This window comes from Dipteris shenzhenensis, chromosome 22, assembly GCF_047967505.1.
Source record: "Dipteris shenzhenensis isolate YYH24624 ecotype China chromosome 22, Dip_SZ_1.0, whole genome shotgun sequence".
Classification (NCBI taxonomy): Eukaryota; Viridiplantae; Streptophyta; class Polypodiopsida; order Gleicheniales; family Dipteridaceae; genus Dipteris; species Dipteris shenzhenensis.
Genome location: NC_141617.1, coordinates 15,529,117 through 15,551,527, shown reverse-complemented (window position 1 = coordinate 15,551,527; position 22,411 = coordinate 15,529,117). Strand labels below are relative to the sequence as shown.

Below are 22,411 nucleotides of genomic sequence, written 5' to 3'. Positions count from 1 at the left end.
TTCCTATGCATTGGGAATGCACCATAGGTCCATATGGAAGAAAATTGCTGATCTATTACTTCCTTTTCTACCTGTTCCTCCTGTGGCTGACATAGACAGGCTTATGGATTGGCAATTGCAGCCCTCTGCTACATTCACGCATCCTGTTCCTCTTTCTGCCTTGACCTCCATCAAAGTCTACACGCTTTTTCAGCCTGCTCCATGGATTCAGCAATATGCTAATACTCTGTGGCATATAAGGAAGCCCCTCTCATGGTGGCGGAAGAATCTCTGGATATTATGGAAGTGTAGAATGCCATTGAAACAAAGACTTTTTCTTTGGAGATGCATGACAAGCACATTGTCAGTGGGAGTCACGCTTGCCAAACGTCGCATTGCACCATCCACATGTTTAAGATGTCAGGCTCCTTCAGAGACTGTCCCTCATTTGCTTTGGCACTGCCCGTGTTCTAGGAACCTCCTCGGGAAAATTTCAAATCATCTTCGGCTCTGTTTCGTGAGTCACATTTTTGGGAAACATTTCTGGCTCTTTGGCAGATTTATGAGGTCTTTGTCTCAATACTCACTATTTCTCTCTTGGGTGAGATATTGGGCTCTTTGGACAATCTGGAGTGAGCATAATTTGGCATACTTAGGTCGGCAAATTCACAAGTCATATGAATCTTTCCGAGCCTCATTGCGTCAATCCTTATATGATGCCTGCCATGAGGGTGATATGGATACTTCTTGCATAGAGCTTTTCTTTTTATGTTTCTGATCTTTGGGATCCTCTCCATTTCGGAGACTTCCCATCTTGTAAATTTATGAACATATAAATATACTGCATTGGATATTACAAAAAAAAAAGTGTGTATAATCAATCAAAGATTTCACCCCAAAAAAAAAGTGTATGTGTGTGTGTATTCTTCTTTGTATAAGGTTCTTTAGGCCTTGCCTTGGGTTTCGCAGCGGGCAAACAACCTTTGGCATATGAATCATCCTGCACAATGGTGGCGACGGAGATTGCGAGGGATTTGGAAATCTAAAATTCCTCTTTGACAGCAGGTTTTTCTCTGAAGAATTTTATTAAGAGTTCTTCCATCTCGATAGTTTCTGTCATGCAAACACGTTTCTCCACCTGTTTGTCACAGATGCTTGGCTCCACAAGAGTCATTGCCTCATCTTCTCTGGCATTGCTCTCACACACGTGACTTTTTGGGATTGCTGCACCAACGTTTACAAACCACATTTCCCAGTGCTGCTTTTGGAAAATCTTTCTAGCTATTTGGGATTCACCCCCACCAACAAGGTTTTGATTTGTTTTTGTATGGGTTCGGTATTGGGCACTATGGACTCTCTGGAAAGATAGAAATCATAGAGTCTTTGGTGATCCCTTTTCCCCCCGATACTCTTTCTTCAGGCACTCTTTGCAGCAAACTTTTTTTTTTTGCTTGCAAACAGGAACTTTTGATCATGATGTATATTTGTCATATCTTGAGATATTCTCTTGATGTACTTGAGCACATCCTGCTTTGGGATTGTGACTCTGTAATATAAAAAATAAATCTTTTTCACCCAAAAAAGTGTGTCTGAAAAAGGGACTTCTATTAAGTATGAAAGAAACTCCAAGAGCAAGTTCAAGGGAGCAGTAGCATGCAAGAGAAAATAACACTCTAATAGGACAGAATCAAGCTCATGTAAGGGAGCAAAGTTCCATGGATAAGGCTGAAAGTGCCCCCTCAACCCTCGGAGGACTCCAACAATGGGGAGCCACTCCAATCCATGAGGACGACAACCTCCCGGCAGAGACTGCCCACTTGTTCTCCCAAATGGCCACCAAGGTGCATATAATATCTATCCAAATACTGACCAATGCGCGTGTAGGATGGACTTTAGTACCATCTAAGGCCTTTGTGCATCTAGATCTCCATATATGTGCGTGCAAGCTGTGCCTGCAAGATGGACTCGAGTACCATATAAGGTCTCTATGCATTTGGATCTCCATACATGCCACGCAAATATGCTCGCCGGAATCTCCGAGAGCTAGGAATCATAGTTACCAAGGAACGGGAACATTCTGGAAATTCGGGTGTCAGAATGGGAACATTCCAGGAAGGGGGAACAAGGCAACATGAACCGGAACGCCACGTCATACACGACACCTAATCATATGACATAAAACTATGCTAGAAAATGAAAGAAACTAACATTTTACAGCTTTAACCTTTCTATATAAGCTCTAAAATACCCATTTGAAACTTTCAAAGTGCAAAAAAAAAAGGGGGGGACGTTCTAGTTCCGGCTTGCTTCCTGGAACGGTGTTCCGGATGTCGGAACACCATTCCCTGGTAACTATGCTAGTAGGAATGTCATTCAGAGAGCATGACTCAACCAAATATTGTCGAATCGAAAGAGCCCAAGAGGGGTCATGTCTTTCATAAAACACCTAAGGCCCTGAAAGAGAAAGCCAAGCTACCGAGCCCCACGTCATGAAGAAAGGAGAAGGCGTAAACTTGCTCAATAAACTAGCAATCCCCTTCTAGAAAATCGACGCATGTTTGCAGCCCCATAAGCAATGTTAAATAGTCTCCTCAGCAGAATGGCAACAATACGAGTATAATCTGCCGCAAACCTAGACCTTCACTACAACAGCAGCTTGATGGAACCAACATACCTGGCTCCTGATTGTCTCAAGAAACCAGAATTAAGTCTGTCATAGGCCTTGTTAGAATCCACTGCGATGAAGCGTATATCTTGCTTAGAGTCTCTTGCATATTGACACCCTTCCCAAAAGTTGATAATTGCTACCAGTAAGTTTCTGCCATAGATAAACCCCTTTTTTTCCTTCCTAATCCACTTTTGCATCTTGGTCTCGAGTGCCAAGGCCTTGGCAACAATCTAAAACCTGTATTTCAGCATAGTCAAGGTGTCTAGCTCCTGAGTTCCTCTTTACTTTCTCCTCTAGGAAGAATTAACTGGATGATGGACCCATTCATAGGTGCACGTACATATCCTAGCTATACACTTTCTTCCCAAACATGAGAAGATAAGGGCCCACTCAATTTCAAAATTCCTTATCGAATTCTATTGGCAAACCATCCTCTCCTGGATTCTTGCCTTCAGCCATTGTTTTTTTTGTTTGCTCCAGCTCTGAAGGGTAAGAGGCTCTTCCAGCTGCTGATTTCACCCTTACCTCTTGATATTTAGTCCAGGCTTCCTGTGAATACGGGCTGCTTAAAGCTGTTTTTGGCTATCCCTGTAAATCCACCTATTACTGATTTTGCCAACTCATCCTTGTTCTTGGAGCTTTTGTATAGCTATAATGGTTCAGAAGACTCTGAAAACAAACAACCAATTGGCATGCCAGTTTCATTATGAGTCCCTTTAAGACTGAAACAACCACCTGGGCAGGGACCAGGGCCAACTGGAAGTCAGCCTCTATCCTATGGCCTATATAACAGGGGCATTCCTACTGTGCTACATGCTTAGCCTACACACAGCACATGGGGAGCAGCATAGGAGAGGCTTGTGATTCCAATTTTTGTGCCTCCTGCAGGCAGTATACGTTTAGTTTGGTGTTTCAATTTGGTGCAACTTTGTGTCCACTCTTGCGCATGTTCTCATTGTGCCTTTCAAGACAGAGTCTCATGCATCTGTCATCCTCCCGCTTATATCTTGGTCACTCTTCATGGGTAGGAGGGGAATGTAGGTGTTGCAAATATCTAAACAGCAAATTGTTAACATACAGAAATGTTTTCAAGCCCAATGCATTACACAGGCGATGACAATTGAGCATACCTGTCCAATATTTCTTGAATTTTGTTTGTCTTTCCTGGTTCAAATTGAACATCTACCGTCTCAGAGCTCCTAGCCTTCATGCTCTTGACTTCACCATATGTCTGACAGACGTTCATAACTTTGCTTGAGCCTGTCTCTGGGTGTATATTCTCTATTCTAATAACCAATGGATCAGGAAGTTCATCTTTCTTAATCTGAAAAATGTGCCCATCAACAATGAACTGCTGAACCTCAAGAACCTTGTTCTTGTCCATTTCATTCTGTTGAACATACACAGCCATTTGTTAGAGCATTGCAACATGTAAGAAGGTACAATTCAATTTAAAGTTCCACTTGAGCTAGCTTCACAGAAACTACCAGCATTCACTATTTTTTTAAAACCATCTTTCACTCAAAGTTGCACCTCGTATCAGCTGGTTTGAAAAGTAGCACAAAATGAAGGCATCATAGACAGTAATTGGACTCCACTGCTTTATGCAGAAATTTTGTGTCAACCAATCTACACAATACTCTAGTCCAGAAGCAAAGAAAAAGACAGAGAAATGTCAGTTCCTAATTACATGCACTTTTAGTCTGATAATTTCCTCTTTTTATTATTTCACTCCACTTTTCCAGCATTACATGACTATCTTTATGTAAAATTGACAGCAGACATATGCCATGTGAGAAGTGTTTTCGGGATATAAATGCTCCAAAGAAAGTCAAATAGACATGGTATCTTCAGAGACTCAAGAGCAATAGACCAGCAGCATCAAACATGCCAAAAAAACAAGACAACCAACAACTGCAACTTTTGGCAAAATCAATGACCTGTCAATAACTGACCTTAAATTCTATGTAACAAGTCTGTTCACCACCCTTACTAGCTGCAGCATTACAGCACATCACCTCTCCATATCTTGAAAAAAGCTCCTTAAAATTGTCAAGATGCAGGTGACTTGGACACTTGTCAATGCTAACAATGTTCTGTATTCTATTGAAGGTTTGTGGCAGAGGGATTCTCCGAGATGAAGCTGGCTCCAGTGCAGCAAGAAGAGAAGAAAACAAACCATCAGATGACTTGCTTTGGAGGACCTTCTCACGTGGGAAACGTTTGTTGTCCATAGCTTTTTTTGTGGATGGCATTCCAGCCAGTCTGTTCAAAACCTCACTGAATGCTCTTTTACTCTCTTCCTCAGGAGACAGAGAAACCTGTTCAATAGTTTCTTTTCCAGCTGCCGAAGAAATCCGTTCCACGTTTACCCCTTCACTTCTGAGTAAATCAGGTTTCATCTCCCACGCCTTCTTCAGGCCCTCCCCTGTCTGTCCAAATTAATCAAAAGGCAGAATTATATTATGCTTTCAACAAAAAACTTCATTTGATTAGTAAAACAGACAATTAAGGTTCCTTTCTTTGCAAAAAGAAAAAGTAAAACAGACAATTTTATCGAGAAATTGCAAAGAGATACAAGCAAGAGGTAGAATTGCAAACCTTGAAGTAGATAAAAGCTTGATCAAGACCATTCTCGTGATGAACAATGCGTGTCTTTAATATATCCTCAGGATTGTGAAATGCAGCCTTGAGTTCTGCTTTACTTATTCCTCTCAGAATTGACTTTGTATCACTTGAAGTGAGTGATATTCCATATGCACTTGCATGTCTGGGCTCATTGGAGGTAACTTCTCTTTTTTGTGGGTCTGGTAAAATAGAAGAAAGGGTCTCCATCCAAGATGAATGATCCTCTATTCCCAATCCAGAAGACAAGTTGACTCTTCTGCTTGCATTAGTTTTGTGATGCACAGGTTTACCTGAAAGGAGGACCTCTTCTGAATCTGCTACCTTACAACTTGCTTGCATCATGTTATCAATATGATTGGAAACCTCTACATCACTATCGTCAATCTTTATTTCACTTGATGCCTCTGACATTGGAGAGACCAAGCAATCAGGTGTGTTATTTCTTTCCGTACCTACTTGGACTGCAGTAGTATCCACTTGGACCAACCTTTCAAGTCTGTGACAAATGTGAATGTCTGTATTGTCATACCCATTGCAAATAATATCTGGTGCATCTTTAACCACAGAGATTTGCTCTACACCTTTGCCTGCAGTACCAACGTCCAATTGCTCAGACCTTTCAACTTCATGATGATTCAGTATATCTGGTTCATCCTTGACTGCACAACTTTCCTCTATGTTTTTGACTGCAATACCTATGTCCAGCTGCTCCGACCTTTGAGCATCACCATAGATGAGCATGCCTGGTTGGCTGAGCACGTTATTATGGGCATCATTCACTAAAGTCTCAGCTGACACCTTCTCAGGTTGTAAAGAAGCTCTAATTGTCTGTTGGAAAGTATCACCAACTGTCAAATCAAGTTTTCCAGACTTTAATTGACTAAGGATTTTTCTGACAACATATGCTGACCCCCCTGTCTCTTCCATGACAAGAGCAACAGTCGGATACTTTCCTGCATTTGCAGCCAAATGGCTGAACGAAGTATATTTCCAATTAAGAGCTACTAATATGGCATGTAAAATATGAAATAAAAGTATTCAACGTAGTTTAATGGCATCATTTTTCCAGGCTAGTGACAAACTATCACTGCAGAGCACAGAAGGCAAACATTCACACAGTTGGGAACCCTATGAGTTGTAGACACATGGGTGAAGCTAGCATAATAATATATGAGGCCCCGCACAATGTGTCATTCATGTTTTAAAAAGCCAAGAGACAATGAGGTATTAACTAAAATCAAACGACTATGCAGATGCTACTTTCACTGCAAAATAAATTCATCACTTATCTAAGAATCATGCCATCTATGAATTGAATCCGTCACTCAATACTGATTGAAAATTTCCTGAGCAATAATGATTAAATAATGGCATGCTTTAGTCAAGGTAAGCTGCCAGCTTCCTTCCATTAAAAAACCCAGTTAGACAAGAACATGCCCTCTATCCTTGGCCGAAATTACACGCTTTGAATCAGCACAAAGGAAGCTAACCTTAAGCCTGATCTATCACTGTAGATATGAGGGAAGTGATGGGGATGTCCAAAAGTTTTCCCAACACAGCTATCGTAGGCTTGTTATGGAAAAACATGTTCACACTTTAGTAGAATGATTAAACTAATTAAGAGAAAATCAATGATGACCCGTGGGCAGGAGGAGAGAGTGAGTTAGTCTATCTCCTGCTACATTGGTATCAAACCTTCAAAAGATAGGGAGGGTCAGTTTAGGGGCGGCTCTATTGTTTTATCGTCCGGACAAGTTCCGGTAAGGATACCATGAGCACCAGTGAGCAGTCCAACACAAGGGGGGATGAGAGCTCAGTGCCTCAACCACCACCACCACCCCCACCTGCAGATACTTCCATGTCTACCATGATGGCCATGATGCAGATGCAGCAGCAACAGTCCAAGGCTCTCCTCAACTGCATGGCCTAGCTCCAGGAAATGCGGGACGATCATGAGCAGGCCGCCAGAGACTGTGACAGAGAAGCTTGGGAGGTGAGAGAGGAACGTGATCGGGAGGCCCGGGAAGCCAAGAAACCCCGGGACTGCGAGGCTCAGGAGGCCAAGGAGCGCAGAGAGCATGCCGCTTGGGAGGAGAAAGAAGAACAGGACCAGCAAGCCCTCCTTACTCTACTCCGACCATCAAGAGAGGACAGCGAGAGGCCCCCCACCGCCAGTCAAGTCTTCTTTTCCAAGAAAGCTCAACTTCACGCGGTACGATGGTAAGCAAGAACCTTTGGTGTTGGCGTCATGGCTCAATCAATTTGAAAGCTATTTTTCTATGATGGCCACAAGCGACAACAAGCGGTGTATCCTAGCATCCATGCACCTTACAGGAGATGCAGTCACCTGGTGGCTCAAGTGGCAGAAGATAGACCACTTTGATGCAAATGAGGGGACACCTCTTTACAGTTGGACAGAGTTCCTGAAAGACCAGATCACGATTCCTGCCACCCCAGTACTTGGAAAGGCTCCAGAGTTAGTTCTACGAGCTATGCTAGGGGGGCACCAAGATGGTGAATCATTATGCCAACAAATCCACTCAGGTGTTCATACAATTGCAGCTAGAGGAAGGTCAGAAGCTGAGTGCCTTCGTGGGCTGCGGTCAGAGATCCAGTGATACGTCCGTAGTTTTCGGCGAACAGCTCAAGTCAGTTCAGCAACAGCAGGAGTCGGCTCTGCTGGTTGTTGGGGCCCAAGGGGCCTATAAAAGACAGCCCCTTGGCCCTCATTCCTCATCCCACACTCAGGCATTCCAGCCTTTAGTCTAGCACTAGCTAGGCCTCCCCGCAACAGACCAGTAGGGTAGCCTCAGCCTCTACATGGATCCCTAGTGAGGATTCACCTCCTCTCCTCAGTATCTAGTCTAGGACAGTTTTGCAATGAGGGTTTCAGCCCCTTCATACAGTTATATTCAACCCTTTGGGCATTCATTACTTACTTGTATCTATTCCTCTTCAGAGGCCCACTATATTCTCTCCCTCTGATTCTCTGACTCATCCACATTTTGTGTATTGAGTGCATTATCTTGCAGTTTGCAGTTAGTGTTGAGTAGGAGAGAGAGTGGATTAGTCTACCTCCTGCTAGATATTTGCCATAAATGGATTGAGAAAAGTTATAGTTGTTGTTAAGGGTATCCTTGGAGCAATGTGCTGAAATCTGTCAAGAGGGAGGTAGTCTCACGATGGGCTGTAGAAATACGCCGTACTGGACCCACCATCAGGGGTTGAAGCTGTTAGTGGGCCTACACGGGATCCTAGCTAGAGTCTCGATGCCTCTAAGCATCTGAGCCATCCTTTCTTATGCTCGGTGGGCCTAACACACGGTCGTCATCACGAGGTGGCCTGTTTCTGTGTAATGTTGCCATGCTCAATGGTGCCCACTAAGTGTGTTCTCATCTCTTGTGAAGAAGTCGTCAGTGATCCGTTGTTGCCCATGATCCTAACCATGTGCTGGTCATAATCCTAACAATGTGCTTGTTGCATTAGTGTGTCTAAATTGTGTAATCTCTAGCACAAAGAGAGTGGCATATCTCTAGTCTAGGTCGTCAACGACCATCCACATATCTTGGAACTCATGAGCACATGCTCCTCTGTCTCCACCTCTTGTAGGTCACACATGGTACATAGTCCAATTATGTCTAGTAGTCACCTAGTCTCAATGTGGAACTTGTGAGATGATGTCCAAAGCTGACCCATGGCTATCCGTATTGCTTGTGACAGATGAATCTGCAAGTACCTCTAGGAAGCCATTTTAGTAGTAGAGTCCACCTTCTCATCAATAAACAAGAGTTATATGCCGTGATCCATGCTTTGAAAGCATGACGACATTATTTATATGGTGCAGATTTTTAGGTCGATGTCGATCATGATACTCTAAAATATTTTTGTAAACAACCTGATTTAAGTGGCTACCAAGCAAGGTGGGCAAAACTCATGCAGGACTTCCATATGGAGATTTGTTACTGAAGAGAGAAGGATAATAAAGTTGTTGATGCATTGTAACGCATTATGCATAATATGAGTTTCATAGTATTAGAAAGCGTTAAAATGACTTTAGTTAAGGAAACTCAATTTGTGGACGAATATGTCCAAAGCATTTGGCCTAAGGTTTTGGTGATAAAACTTGAAGTTAAAGATGACCTGGCATCTGACAAAGGCCATAGTATGCAAGATATACCATAGAGGATGGCATGCTGAAAAGAAATGGCAAGGTAGTAGTACCTAATCGGAATGATCTCCAACAAAAGATCATCCAGCCATGATAGCCCATGTGTGAAACATCCAGGTGTTGAAAAGACATATGAGCTGTGAAGCACGATTTCTTTTGGCCAAAGATGAAAAAGCATGTTCATGAATATGCCGCATGTGTTTTTCATGTTAGGTAAGTAAGGCAGAAGGTGTAAAGGCCAGGTACCTGGCCTTTTATGACCATTGGAAATTTCATCAAGTAGATGGGAGAGCATTTCCATGGACTTTATAGTTGATCTGTCATAGACACAAGGAGAGTATGATTCTATCCTTGTGGTTTTTGACCGTCTTACCAAGATGGTTTGCTTCATTCCAACTAGACAGCTAGTAATTGCCCCGCAGGCTGCAAGTAGCGGATTTAATTTTAAAACGTATTTCATTTGCATGGATTACTGAAATTCACAGTGTCAAACAGGGATATGAGATATATTAGTTCGGGCTGTTGTATTTGATCCCCTTAGGACTAAGTTGGAAATGAGTGATAGGGATCATCTTGAAATGCATGGTCAGACGGAAAGAGAACCAAACTCTTGAAGATATGCTGAGGGCATATGCTTCCTTAACGCAAAGTTCTTGGAACAAGTGGTATGCCATTATTTGCCTTTTCAACTGAATTATGGATTCTGAATACTGCCCCGGTCTAGCTCTAGAAGGTGGATGGAATAAAAGAACAATCAGCTATACATCAATGCCAATAAGAGCAGCTTCTTTTTGGAGAAGGTACATTATTTAAGCTACATCGTCTCTCTGATAGGTGTTTGATTGGACCAAACAAAGTGAAGGACATCGTAGAATGGGAGGACAGCCCAAGATGTTTGCATGTTCATGGGCATGTGTCAAGCATACACGAAACACATCAAGGACTTGGCAAAGATTGTGGTTCCCATCACCAATTTATTATAGGGAGTAAAGACCAAGAAGCATCCCATTCAATTTACTCCAGAAGCCCTTTCATCCTTCGCTCGTTTGAAGGAAGCAATTACCACAGCTCCATACCCTACATTGTCTCAGTGGGATTTGACCGCCGCCAGTGACTACACCATAGGAGTAGTCTTGGAGCAAAATGGTCATCCAGTTGCCTTTGAGGAACGCAAGCTGATTCCGAGGCCAAGTATTTAGCATATGATAAAGAGCTGTTAGTAGTGATCCATGCCTTAAAAACGTGGAGGCATTTTTTGTGTAGATAGGATTTAATGTTCGGACAGATCATCACACATTAAAGTGGCTTCAAACTATGCTAGCTGGCTAGTGGTCTAACCGGCAGGTTCGATGGAGCCAAACTTTTCAGCAGTTTGGTCGAGTGATTGATGTGGGGGTTAAAGACCACTGTACCTTAACCCCGGTTATTGTTAGCACCTATGTGTTGGGAGTGTAGGGTGACACCTTAGGTGTAGGCCCGGGGCACTTTTTACTCCAGCTAGTGGAGGTTTTTTCCCCCGAGCTTGGCAGGCACACTTCCATGTGACCTGCAGGGTGTGCTTAGCAAGCGCAACCCTATCCATGTATATGATGTGACTTTAGTCACATCTTCTCTATCAATCATTCCAATCATTGCTATTGCACTCGCTCACTCCTCGTGTGTCTTGTCTCTGCACCAACAAATGGTATCAGAGCACAACCTGTGAGACCACTGCTCTACGTGTAGTCATCTTCTTCCAGCCATCGCCGCCAAGCTTGTGGATGTCGCTATCACCTTGCAGCCCTGCGGCTTTGCTGTTGCTGCTCGTGAAGTTGTTGAGCGTGGAGCTTGATGCTCGACTTTGCCCTGCCTGTGGTGATAGTCACCTGTGCATAGCCGCTCCAGCCCAGCTCTACGCTGCTGGCTGCACGTCGTAGAGACCTGTATCATCCCGTTTGGAGGTAGCCGCTCCATCCAGACCTGCGCCATCACTTGTCGTTGCTGTCGCATCTGCCCAGCCTGTGAACCGGAGCTCCTGTCGTGGAGCTGTCGCTGCTGCTCCATGGACGTAAAAGCACAAAACAGACGCTGCCTACCTCTCTACGTCGAAACGCCGTCATCTGCCTGCTTGTGGAGCTGTTTCATGCGCACGACGTTTGGACGGGAGGCTGCTGTTGCCCCGTGGTTGTGGAGACTCAGACAACTATGCCTTTGCACCAGACGGGCCCTGCGCCGTGAAAGCCGTCGTCTACTCCAGCTACCTTGCCGTCCCCCTGGCCGTCGCCTGCGCATAGTAGCTCCAGCCTGAACAGGCCGTCGCCACGTGACCTGCGCCGTCGACGTGCTGCCTACACCTGGCTGTTTGCCTCAGACACGTAGCCCACGTCGAGCTACCTACGTGGCAACCACAGAGGGATTGTTTTGGTACGGGGAGTTCTCTATCCATGTGATACGTGCTGGTGTTTTTTCTTTAGCCCGCGTGCCTCGGGGCATTTCTTTTTATTTCAGGTACACAGTCATTCAGGGCAAAATTAGTGAATTCTGAGCAGAAAGCACATGCCTTATTGGTCTTGAGATCTTTGCCTTGGGATTTGTGCATTTTGGGGAAATTCAGTGCAATTATACCTACTACAATGGCAAAAAGGATGTATTTGGATTGCTATCTGCAGAAGATAAGTTGGATAGGACCAACTATCCTCTCTGGTCGTACATGATGCGACATGTGCTTGTGGCCAAAGGCTTTTGGGGCATTGTGAATGGCACTCAGTTGCGTCCACATGCACTTGCTCCTTCACCCAGTTCAGAGGGTGAGTCGTCTCGAATTACAGAGATATCTCATGCACCTACTCCAGAACAAAGTCGATGGGATGGCCGAGATGCCAATGCACATGCCTTGATAGCATTATTTGTTAAAAGAAGCACTATTCCTCACATCCGCTCATGCAAAACAGCAAGGGCAGCTTGGGAAAGTTTGGCAAACTTGTACCAAGTCAGGAATGAAGCCCGTGTGGCATACTTGAAGAGGAAATTGGAGACTCTTCCTATGCTTGATGGTGATTCCATGGATGATTATCTCACGAAGGTAAAGGATTTACGGGAGCAATTAGCATCTGTGGATGAGATTATTCCGGATGCCTCGTTGGTTTCTACAGTGTTGCAAGCCATCCCCGACACGTATCAGAATGTGTCCACTACTATGCGGCTCTTGATGAAGGGTAATCCCAATTCGATTACCTTCGATGAGCTTGTTTCTGTACTCTTGCAAGAGGAGCAGTCCAGACATAACAGGACCGTGATGCGTGTGGCTGATCAGGCTTTTATTGCTAGCCAGAAAGGCAAAGGTAAGGCTGCGTTTCAGGGGGGCAGCAAGCCCAAGAAAGATGCAGGCCAGCCATCTGGCAAGTATGAAAAAGAGGGTGATAAACCCAAGAAAAAAGGGAAGTGCAACTATTGCAGGAAGCCAGGACATTACATTAATGAATGTCGCAAGAGGCTTGAGAAGGAAAAGAGCAAAGAGGCCAGCATGGCAGTCCCCAATTCAGATAACAAAGAGGCTGCAAATTACACTTATACATCCTCCCATGATGAGGAATGGGCTTTTACAGTGTTATGCAGTTGCCAATGTATGGTATTTTGACAGTGGTGCTAGCAAGCACATTACCTCACAGAAGGATTTGTTTACATCTTATGCAGCTGGTTCTCATGGAGGCACGGTGACATGTGCCAACAACTCCTCCCATCCTGTGCAAGGAGTGGGAAAGATTGTACTTACCGCAGCAAATGGTGGTGCATTTACACTCTCTGATGTGCTATGGGTGCCTGGCATCAAAAAGAATTTGCTTTCAGTTTCAGCCATTGCCCGTGGTGGCTTAATGGTGAAGTATTTGGATGACAGATGCACCGTACATGACATTAGTGATGGTGAAACAATTGTGGCTTCTGGAACTTTATGCCATGGTCTTTACAGACTTGATCACTATGAGAGTGCTTTGCATGATGCTTTATTCACCACCACCCCATCACAGTTGGCAAATGCTGAATTATGGCATGCTCGATTTGGCCATCTCAATTTCAGAAGTTTGCTGCATTTACAGATGCCACACATACATACTCTGACTCGCCATGTATGCGAGGGATGTATCTTGGGGAAGATGTATCGCACACTGATTATGGGACTGTTAGAGCTGTCCGGAGATTACAGCTTATACACAGTGATGTTTGTGGTCCTATGAGGACTCCATCTATTGGGGGATATCTGTATTTTGTCACTTTCATTGATGATTTCTCTCGTTTCACGTGGCTCTACCCATTGAAGGAGAAGTCAGAGGTGTTTACAAAATTCAGACATTTTATTACTCAGGCTGAGAATTATGCCTCAGAAAAAGTGGGGACACTTCGCACTGATCGAGGGGGGGAATACATGTCCAAGGAATTTCATGCATATCTTGCAGAGAGAGGCATCATCCATCAGTGTACCACTCCATACACCCCAGAGCAAAATGGGCTGGCTGAAAGGAAAAACAGGTCGGAAATGGAGATGGGTAGATGTATGCTCAAAGGCAAAGGTTTGCCCAACAGGTTCTGGATGGAAGCTCTCGTGTGTGCAAATTATGTGCTTAACAGATGTCCCACAAAGGCCTTGCATAATCTTACCCCGTATGAGGCATGGCATGGTAGAAAGCCTTCTGTTGCTCATCTCAAAGTATTTGGTTGCTTGGCCTATGCACATGTGCCACAGCAACATCGTACTAAACTTGATGATAAGGCTCTCAAATGCATTTTCGTGGGGTACAGTGTTGAATAACAATTGGTATCGGCTGTATCATCCCTCCAGCAGGAGGATTATTACAAGCAGAGATGTCATTTTTGCTGAGGATTCCACTCAGTCATTGCTGTCCTGTCAAAAACAGCCTGATGTCTACTCCAGGGATGTGTTTGAACAAATGCTGCCCATGACAACTCAAGGTCCCTCATTTTCAGAACATTCCAGTTTGATTCCCCATGCTGTTACGCAGGCCGGTACAGCACCTAATCAGCCTATTGTGGCTGAACCACATATGCCTATGGATGAGGCAAATATTGACCAAGCAGTTGATGAGGAAAGGACAGCCATTCATGTTGGAGATAAGTGCACACTAAGTGTACTATTTCCCTAGTCTACATTTGTCTAAGTCTAGTCTAGTCTTTGTGTCTTGAGTGTGTGCCATGTGGCACCTCTACAATTATCCCATAAGCACTCTTGCTTTATGTCTTGTACTTTGGCCCATATATTCATGGGTCACATCATTGCAATCTATCTATCTAGCTTGTGTCTTGTCTACACTCATCTACAAGGTAACTCTTTGTCTATCTTTCAATCTTGTTCTTATTTTACTTCTAGTTTTCTAGTTTCTACTTCTTCCTTTTATATTCCTACATGGTATCAGAGCCATAGCCGCCTCTTCTCTCCCCTCAGTCTGCTGTAGCCATAGCCGCCTCTTCTCAGAGTTCTGCCCCGCTCAGCTGGTCGCCATCTCCATTGTCTTCTCCACGCTGCTGCCGTTCCTATTCAGGTTGCCGCTGCAGATCTGCCCACCTCTTTCTGCCCCGCCATCTCTCTGCCAAATCTGCGCCACCACATCACGCCACCACTTCTCTCTGCCAGATCTGCGCGCCAGATCTGCATGCCATTGCGCTGCCAGGTCTGCTGCGTAGTTCCGCTCTCTGCCAGATCTACTCTTGCTCCTGCTGTCGCTCTAGCACCTGCATCAACGAACGAAGACTGTCCGTACAGTCTGTACGACTGTACAAAATCCGTACCTGCACGTTTGTACCTGCACAGGCCGCACCTCTCCAGCTGCTGTTCGTGATCTGCGCCATCTTCACGGAGATCTGCGCCATCTGTTCAACCTCCTGGACTACGCCCCTTTTTTGCGCCTCTGCCTAGAATTAAGGTACTGTGCTTTGCCTCTTTCAGTTTGCTGAGCAGTCCCTTTTTTGCTGGTTCCTCCTGCTTCGATGGGCTGTCACATGCTATGGCCTTGACAAAGTGGTGAGAGAACCGGCTTCTTGGATCTCTCCTTTCATTTATTTCTGCAATATTGTAAGGGAATAGACACTGCCCTTGCATCTTAGCAAGAGGTAAGACCTTCCCACATGGCATCTTCCTCTCATTCTCTCATGTCTATCGACAAATTCAATGGGTCCAACTTTCATACTTGGCAAATCAAAATCAAGTGCCATCTTATGAAAGAAGGTCTTTGGGGCATTGTTCACCGTGCTGCTCCTGAAGATCCCAACATTGAGTAAGTTGTCACTACCAAGAACGACAAAGCCTATGCTATCATCTTGCTCGGTCTTGGAGATGATTACATTCATCACATCTCCGACATACAGTCTGCTCCTCAAGCATGGATCACTTTGGATACCCTTTTTGGACCCCGATCTAAAAACTCTAAGATTGCACTTATGATCCCATTCTTTGATCTACATATGCAGGAAGGAGCTACTATAGCCTCTCATGTCAATTATCTTCGCAGTCTTATGGTTCAGCTTGCATCAGTAAAGTCTCCCATCTCCGAAGATATTGCTATTGCTGTGCTTCTCAAAAGAAAGGAAGTTCTAAGGTAAGAAAGCCTTGCACCCATTGTGGCAAAACTAATCATATGGAGAAGGATTGTTTCAAGGCTCATCCATGCACCATTTGTGGCCGTGATAATCACCGGGAGAGGGACTGCTACTCCAAACCCTCTACATCAGCCCCTGCATCTACCTCAGCCCATGTTGCTGCAACATCTCCATCAGCAGATCCTGCTGTTCCTTCCTCATATGATGAGAAGTGCTATTTCTTGTCTACCACTTTGACCACCGATGATGTAGGTCAAGGGGTTCTAGTGTCTTGGTCTTTCTGTTTGTCTACAGTCAGTCTTCTGTATATCTAGTCTTGTCTGTATGTCTATTTGTCTATCAATCTGACTGTGTTTTGTTTTAGATCCATCTTGTCCCTACCCTTGTGGACCCATATGAGGATATCACTTGAGGAGGGGTGTCTCAGGATCTTTGTCTGTCATGTCTTCTATCTTGTCTCTCAGTCTATCAGTCTTTATGTCTGTCTTCTAGTCTTGTCTTTTTGTCTTACTCCTAGTGTCCACTTAAGGAGGGTGTTGGAGATAAGTGCACACTAAGTGTACTATTTCCCTAGTCTACATTTGTCTAAGTCTAGTCTAGTCTTTGTGTCTTGAGTGTGTGCCATGTGGCACCGCTACAATTATCCCATAAGCACTCTTGCTTTATGTCTTGTACTTTGGCCCATATATTCATGGGTCACATCATTGCAATCTATCTATCTAGCTTGTGTCTTGTCTACACTCATCTACAAGGTAACTCTTTGTCTGTCTTTCAATCTTGTTCTTATTTTACTTCTAGTTTCTACTTCTTCCTTTTATATTCCTACAATTCAGTCATCCAAACGGGTGCCCAGGTGACTGATTGAAACATTACGGGACAGCAGGTTACATACTCCTTTACCTGCGAGGACTCGTGCAAAATCTCATCATGCATCTGGGTTATTTACTGATTATGCCTTTCAGAGCACATGCAGTGATGAAGAACCTTTGACATTTGAGGATGCTGCAGAGGACCGTAATTGGATGGCAGCCATGCATTCAGAATATGATTCTATCATGCAAAATGAAACATGGCACTTGGCTGAATTGCCTCCAGGCAAAAAGGCCATTGGTACTAAGTGGGTTTACAAGATTAAGAGGAAGGCTGATGGTTCAATAGACCGCTTCAAAGCAAGGCTTGTTGCGAAAGGGTATGCTCAGCAAAAGGGTATTGATTTTGATGAAACCTTTGCCCCTACCTCTCGCATGACCACTATCAAATGCATGATTGCCATGGCAACCCATCATGGATGGCAAGTACATCAGTTGGACATCAAAACAGCGTTCTTACATGGAGACTTGCATGAGGAGGTTTATGTTACACAGCCTCGTGGATTTGTGCAGGATGGTCAGGAACACTTGGTGTGCAGGCTTCGCAAACCTCTGTATGGCCTTAAGCAGGCACCTAGAGCTTGGTATGAGAAGATACACACTTATTTGGTTGCCCAGGGATTCCGCAACAGTCCAACTGAGAGTACCCTCTATGTTAAGAGGATTCAGGATATTTTTTTGGTCATTGTTTTATATGTTGATGACATGCTGCTCACAGGCCCCAATGAGCAAGATATTGCAGCCTTCAAGGCTGAATTACATTCCTCATTTGAGATGAGTGATCTGGACCCTTTGCATTTTTATTTGGGCATTCAGTTTATACAGCGGGATGATGGTATTGTTCTGAAACAAACTAAATACATCCAGAAGTTGCTTCAGCGGTTCTCTTTCCAAGATTGCAAGCCAGTTGCAACTCCTGTGGAGCCTGGCATGAAATTCAGCATTGAAGATTCTGGAGATGCCTTTGATCATACATTGTACCAGCAGGCTGTGGGCTGTTTGATTTATTTGTGCAATACACGGCCAGATATTCAGTTTGGGGTCTCCTTATTGAGCAGATTCATGCATTGCCCAGGAGTTAAGCATTGGCAGGCTGTTAAGCGGGTGTTCCGCTATTTGCACGGTACTATGCACCTTGGTTTATTCTTTCCCAGGGGGGCTGATCCACAGCTGCATGCTTTCTGTGACTCCGATTGGGCAGGATGCTTTGACACAAGAGTGTCCACTTCAGGTTTTTGCTTCTACTTTGGGCAGTCATGCATCTCTTGGTTGAGTAAGAAGCAACCCTCTGTGGCCACTTCCAGTTGTGAAGCTGAGTACAGGGCAGCTTTTACAACCACCGTTGTGTTTGGCTCAGGCGATTATTTGCTGATTTGGGTATGAGACACGAGTCTGCTACCTCTATTTTTACAGACAGTCACAGTGCTTTGGCAATTGCGAAGAATCCTGTCTTCCATGCTCGCACAAAGCATATTGAGGTTCATTATCATTATGTCAGAGAGAGATTGTCTGCCTCAGGAATCAGCATGATCTATGTGCCTACACATGACAATGTGGTAGATATATTCACCAAAGCGTTGTCTCGTGAGAAGTTCGAAGGCTTTCACAAACTTCTAAACTTACTTCCTTTTGGTGATTGATATCACATTTGCATTGTACATTGTCACCACTTCACTCCAGGGGGGTTTGTTAGCACCTATGTGTTGGGAGTGTAGGGTGACACCTTAGGTGTAGGCCCGGGGCACTTTTTACTCCAGCTAGTGGAGGTTTTTTCCCCCGAGCTTGGCAGGGACACTTCCATGTGACCTGTAGGGTGTGCTTAGCAAGCGCAACCCTATCCATGTATATGATGTGACTTTAGTCAAATCTTCTCTATCAATCATATCGGGTCTGCATTTGTTTTGCAAAATGTGAGACATGTTTTTAAGCTGACCAAGAGTCTTATTTCAACGGGTCAGCTACATGATGCTAGTTTTCAGACCACCTTTGGTTTTCAGAATTGAAAAATTCAGAAGGGCTCTATGGTTTTGGCAAGAGGTGCAAAGTGTGGGTCATTGTATCCCTTACATGTATCAGGGATGTCTAATCATGTTGTTGCAATAATCGGGCAACCAAGTACTTCTTTGTGGCATTGCCGCTTGGTTTTGTACCCTGCAACAATTGGTACGATGCGGAGTGCAAGGCTTATCACTGACAATTCCGACTTGAAACCAAATGTCACCTCCCGAACACACCAGACACGGTACGCAAGTGACGATGTCTCGTACGTCGAAAGAAGCAGGCATTTCTTCGTCGAAATGAGGAGGAGCTGCTGCACATCTTGTACAGCAACAACTCTAAGGATTTTTTGTGGAGATTCCTTGAGCGTAGGTCTCCATCACCCCTCACCAACACGAGAGTCTGGCACACGTATGCACACCATCTTTATGATGTCCCACACCAACCCACTCCAGATCTCATACACACACATCGCCCCACCACTTGCACATTGTTCACCAGAGGGGGAGTCAAGGACGCGACATTGAAACTGCACAATGGCCAAGCTAAGGATCACGAGGGGCTATGCACTGAGTTTATCGCATATAGATCGACACGTTAGCCCCGATCCTAGCAAAGCTATTCAATGACCCTGTTTGCCTTGGCTTTTCCCACACCTGGACACTCAACACCATCACCCCCATCCACAAGGCAGGGGATCCCATGGACCTGAGTCATAGTTAGGGGAAACGGAAACGGGGAACCGGGGAACGGAAACGTTTCGGGATTTCTGGGAGGGCTGAAACGGGGAAACGCCATGTCAGCAAGGGAGGTTTAGAAAAGGGAGTTTGGAGATGAGAACACACACATTTAGAATGCTACAGCCTACAGCCTACCTGTAACTTAAAATATAGTGCATAATACTTACCACATGGCACAATGTCACTTAGAAGTTAGAAGTTAGAACTTAGAAGTTAGAACAAGTTACAAATTATAACTTAGAACTTGGAGCTTAGAAGTTAACTTAGCAGTGAGCAATACATATTACAAATATAAATGACAAATCTGAAATCAATGAGAAAAGCTGAAGATTGACAAGTTACAAAATGCCAAAGGCAATATAATATATGATTCATATATTATTATGTCTCATTGTCAAGAGTCAAGACTCAAGAGTCAAAAGTACAAAATTCAGATTCCCAAAAGCCTAGGCTCTAAGCCTTAAGGCCAACCGCTACATCACTGATGATATGATCAAAATCCATAATGTAGATTCTAGAATCTACATAGCTCAGCTGCTCAAGAGTCCTCCTCCTCCTCCTCCTCCTCCTCCTCCACTGCCATCTCCTCATCGTCGTCGTCGCCGTCATCGTCCTCCCCCTCCTCATCATCATCAGTGAGGGTGTCATCAGGCTTATGAAAACCAATAAACTTGTCATGAGTGTACTCCTGTCTCATCCTGTTAAGCAAACGCAAGTTTGCATTAACAAAGACAAGATCGTTCGCCTTGTGTGCTTTGAGACGGTTCCTCTTCTTTGTATGGATGTGGGCAAAGCTGCTCCACATGCGCTCACAAGAGGAGGAGCTACAACCCTGGCTGAGAATCCGAATGGCAAGCGATTACAGCTGTGGGGAATCAGCTCCATAATCCTCCCACCATGTAACAGACCCAACTCGAAATCTGAAATTTGAAAGATCATAAAATTCAGATATATGGCAAAGCTCATGAAATCTGAAAATTATGAATCATTAACTAGTAAAATTTAAGAATTTAAATGAGTTAGGATTACCTGTCATGCTGGGCATCTAGCCATCCAAATATGCCCTCCTTATTGCGGTAATTGGCGAGCTGGTCCTTCACTGTCCGGCAAGCCTCTGGCATTTGCACCATCTTCTGAAGAGTGAGGTTCCAACCACGGACCACCTCTACATCACTTTGTTGTGCAGTTGCCTTGTGTTGAAACTCTGGGTCCAACACAAATGCAGCCGCATGAATGGGAGAGTAGTACTGATTCCACCTAGTCACAGCCAAGTCCTCCAGCTCTTTCAACCTGTGGGGATCTTCGTAGAGATGAGAGGGCTCAGAGCAGAGGGTCAGTCCGGTTTCAGGTGAGACCATGAGACTATGGATCACATACTCAGACTCAGGAGTGTCATTGAGGAGGCCAGATCACGGAAGGAGAGGGTATATTGCTGCTTTGTGGATTTCCACAAAGCCTTTGACACTACCTCGAGCTCGTCTCATCACACGCCTACAGACACTGGGATTTGATCAGGAGATCATCTGGGCAGTCATGGCACTGTATGAGAGAGTCTCAGGCCGAGTTCGGACAGGCGCAGGTTGGACAGATGACCATAAGAGTCAAACAGGGTTGTCCCTTATCATCGACCCTGTTTGGCCTCTACATCGACGAGCTTGAGACTTTCATGGGGGCGTTCGGAGGGACCGGTTGCTCACTTGCCGGGATCATCATCAGGATTCTTCTTTATGCAGATGACGTGGCACTCTTATTGTCCACACCCGAGGAGCTCCAGCGACACTTGGATGCACTGCAGGCTTTTTGTTTATCCCATGATTTGGAGGTCAACCTTGGCGAGACCAAGGTCATGATCTTTAACACCTCTCAAGAAAACATGCAACAGAAGCAGTTTACTTTTACTTTCGGTGGGTCACCAGTTGAGATCGTATCCTCATACACTTTCTTGGGGGTCATCTTCTCTAGCCCAATCTTCATGATGAGACTAACGATGCAGGCCAAACTGAGCAGGGGAAACGCCTCACTGGCTCGGCTAGAGAGACAATGCTTCCACTCCCATTTCCAGGACCCTTGGACCACGGCTCTTCTCTTCAACTCCTTGCTTCGACCAGCCGGTATGTATGGCAGCCCTTGTTGGGGGCTTGACATGTCAGAGATAGAGTGGACACAGGTAGAGCGCCTGCAGATCCTCATGCTGTCACAGATGATCCGGGGGAAACCGTCTGTACCACATCACATCATTCAGGCCGAGTTTGGTGCTTCTCCACTCCAGCTAGATGCAGCCTTTCAGACCATTATTTATCTACTCCGGGTTAGATCATATGGGGACTGCACATCAGGGAGACAGAGGTTGCCATGGTTGGCTCTCGATTCCTCCATGAGGTTGGCAACAGAGGGAGACGATGCTGGTATGCATGGACTCATAGATGGTTTGTGAGACTAGGGTTCCACATCGATAGGATACCTCCTTTTCACTACAGTTTAGATGTCCCTTCGGTACTCCCACCCACCATCCCGATCGGGCCACACACCAACTAGGTCATTCGTGAGGATCTCTTGCAGCTACACACCTTTAGGACTTGGTTGGAGCCAAGCGAGCTTCCAGTGAAGCTGAGTTTCTACAAAGATTACTGTCTTCGTATTTTGGAGGAGGGATTCATCACACCACCGGGGTACATTGAGCTTCATATGCCTCACTCACTACGGATCTCCATCGGACAGTTTCGGGTATCATCACACCGCCTCCGCATAGAGAGCGGCAGAGCAGAGGGGATTCCTA

General features: G+C 44.9%; 1 protein-coding gene and 1 pseudogene across 1 annotated transcript in view; one reads left to right on the top strand and one right to left on the bottom strand.

Annotated features, from left to right (window-relative positions):
• Positions 1–22,411, bottom strand: part of LOC147887795 (uncharacterized) — a 63,702-nt gene that overhangs the window by 14,896 nt on the left and 26,395 nt on the right. The window contains exons 3-5 of the mRNA XM_087393566.1: positions 5,249–6,248; positions 4,603–5,079; positions 3,778–4,037 (exon numbers count right to left, since the gene is read on the bottom strand). Coding sequence (XP_087249692.1) covers positions 3,778–4,037; positions 4,603–5,079; positions 5,249–6,248 — 1,737 coding nt within the window. The remainder of the gene's footprint in view (positions 1–3,777; positions 4,038–4,602; positions 5,080–5,248; positions 6,249–22,411) is intronic.
• LOC147887796 (secreted RxLR effector protein 161 pseudogene) lies at positions 17,822–18,537 on the top strand (annotated as a pseudogene).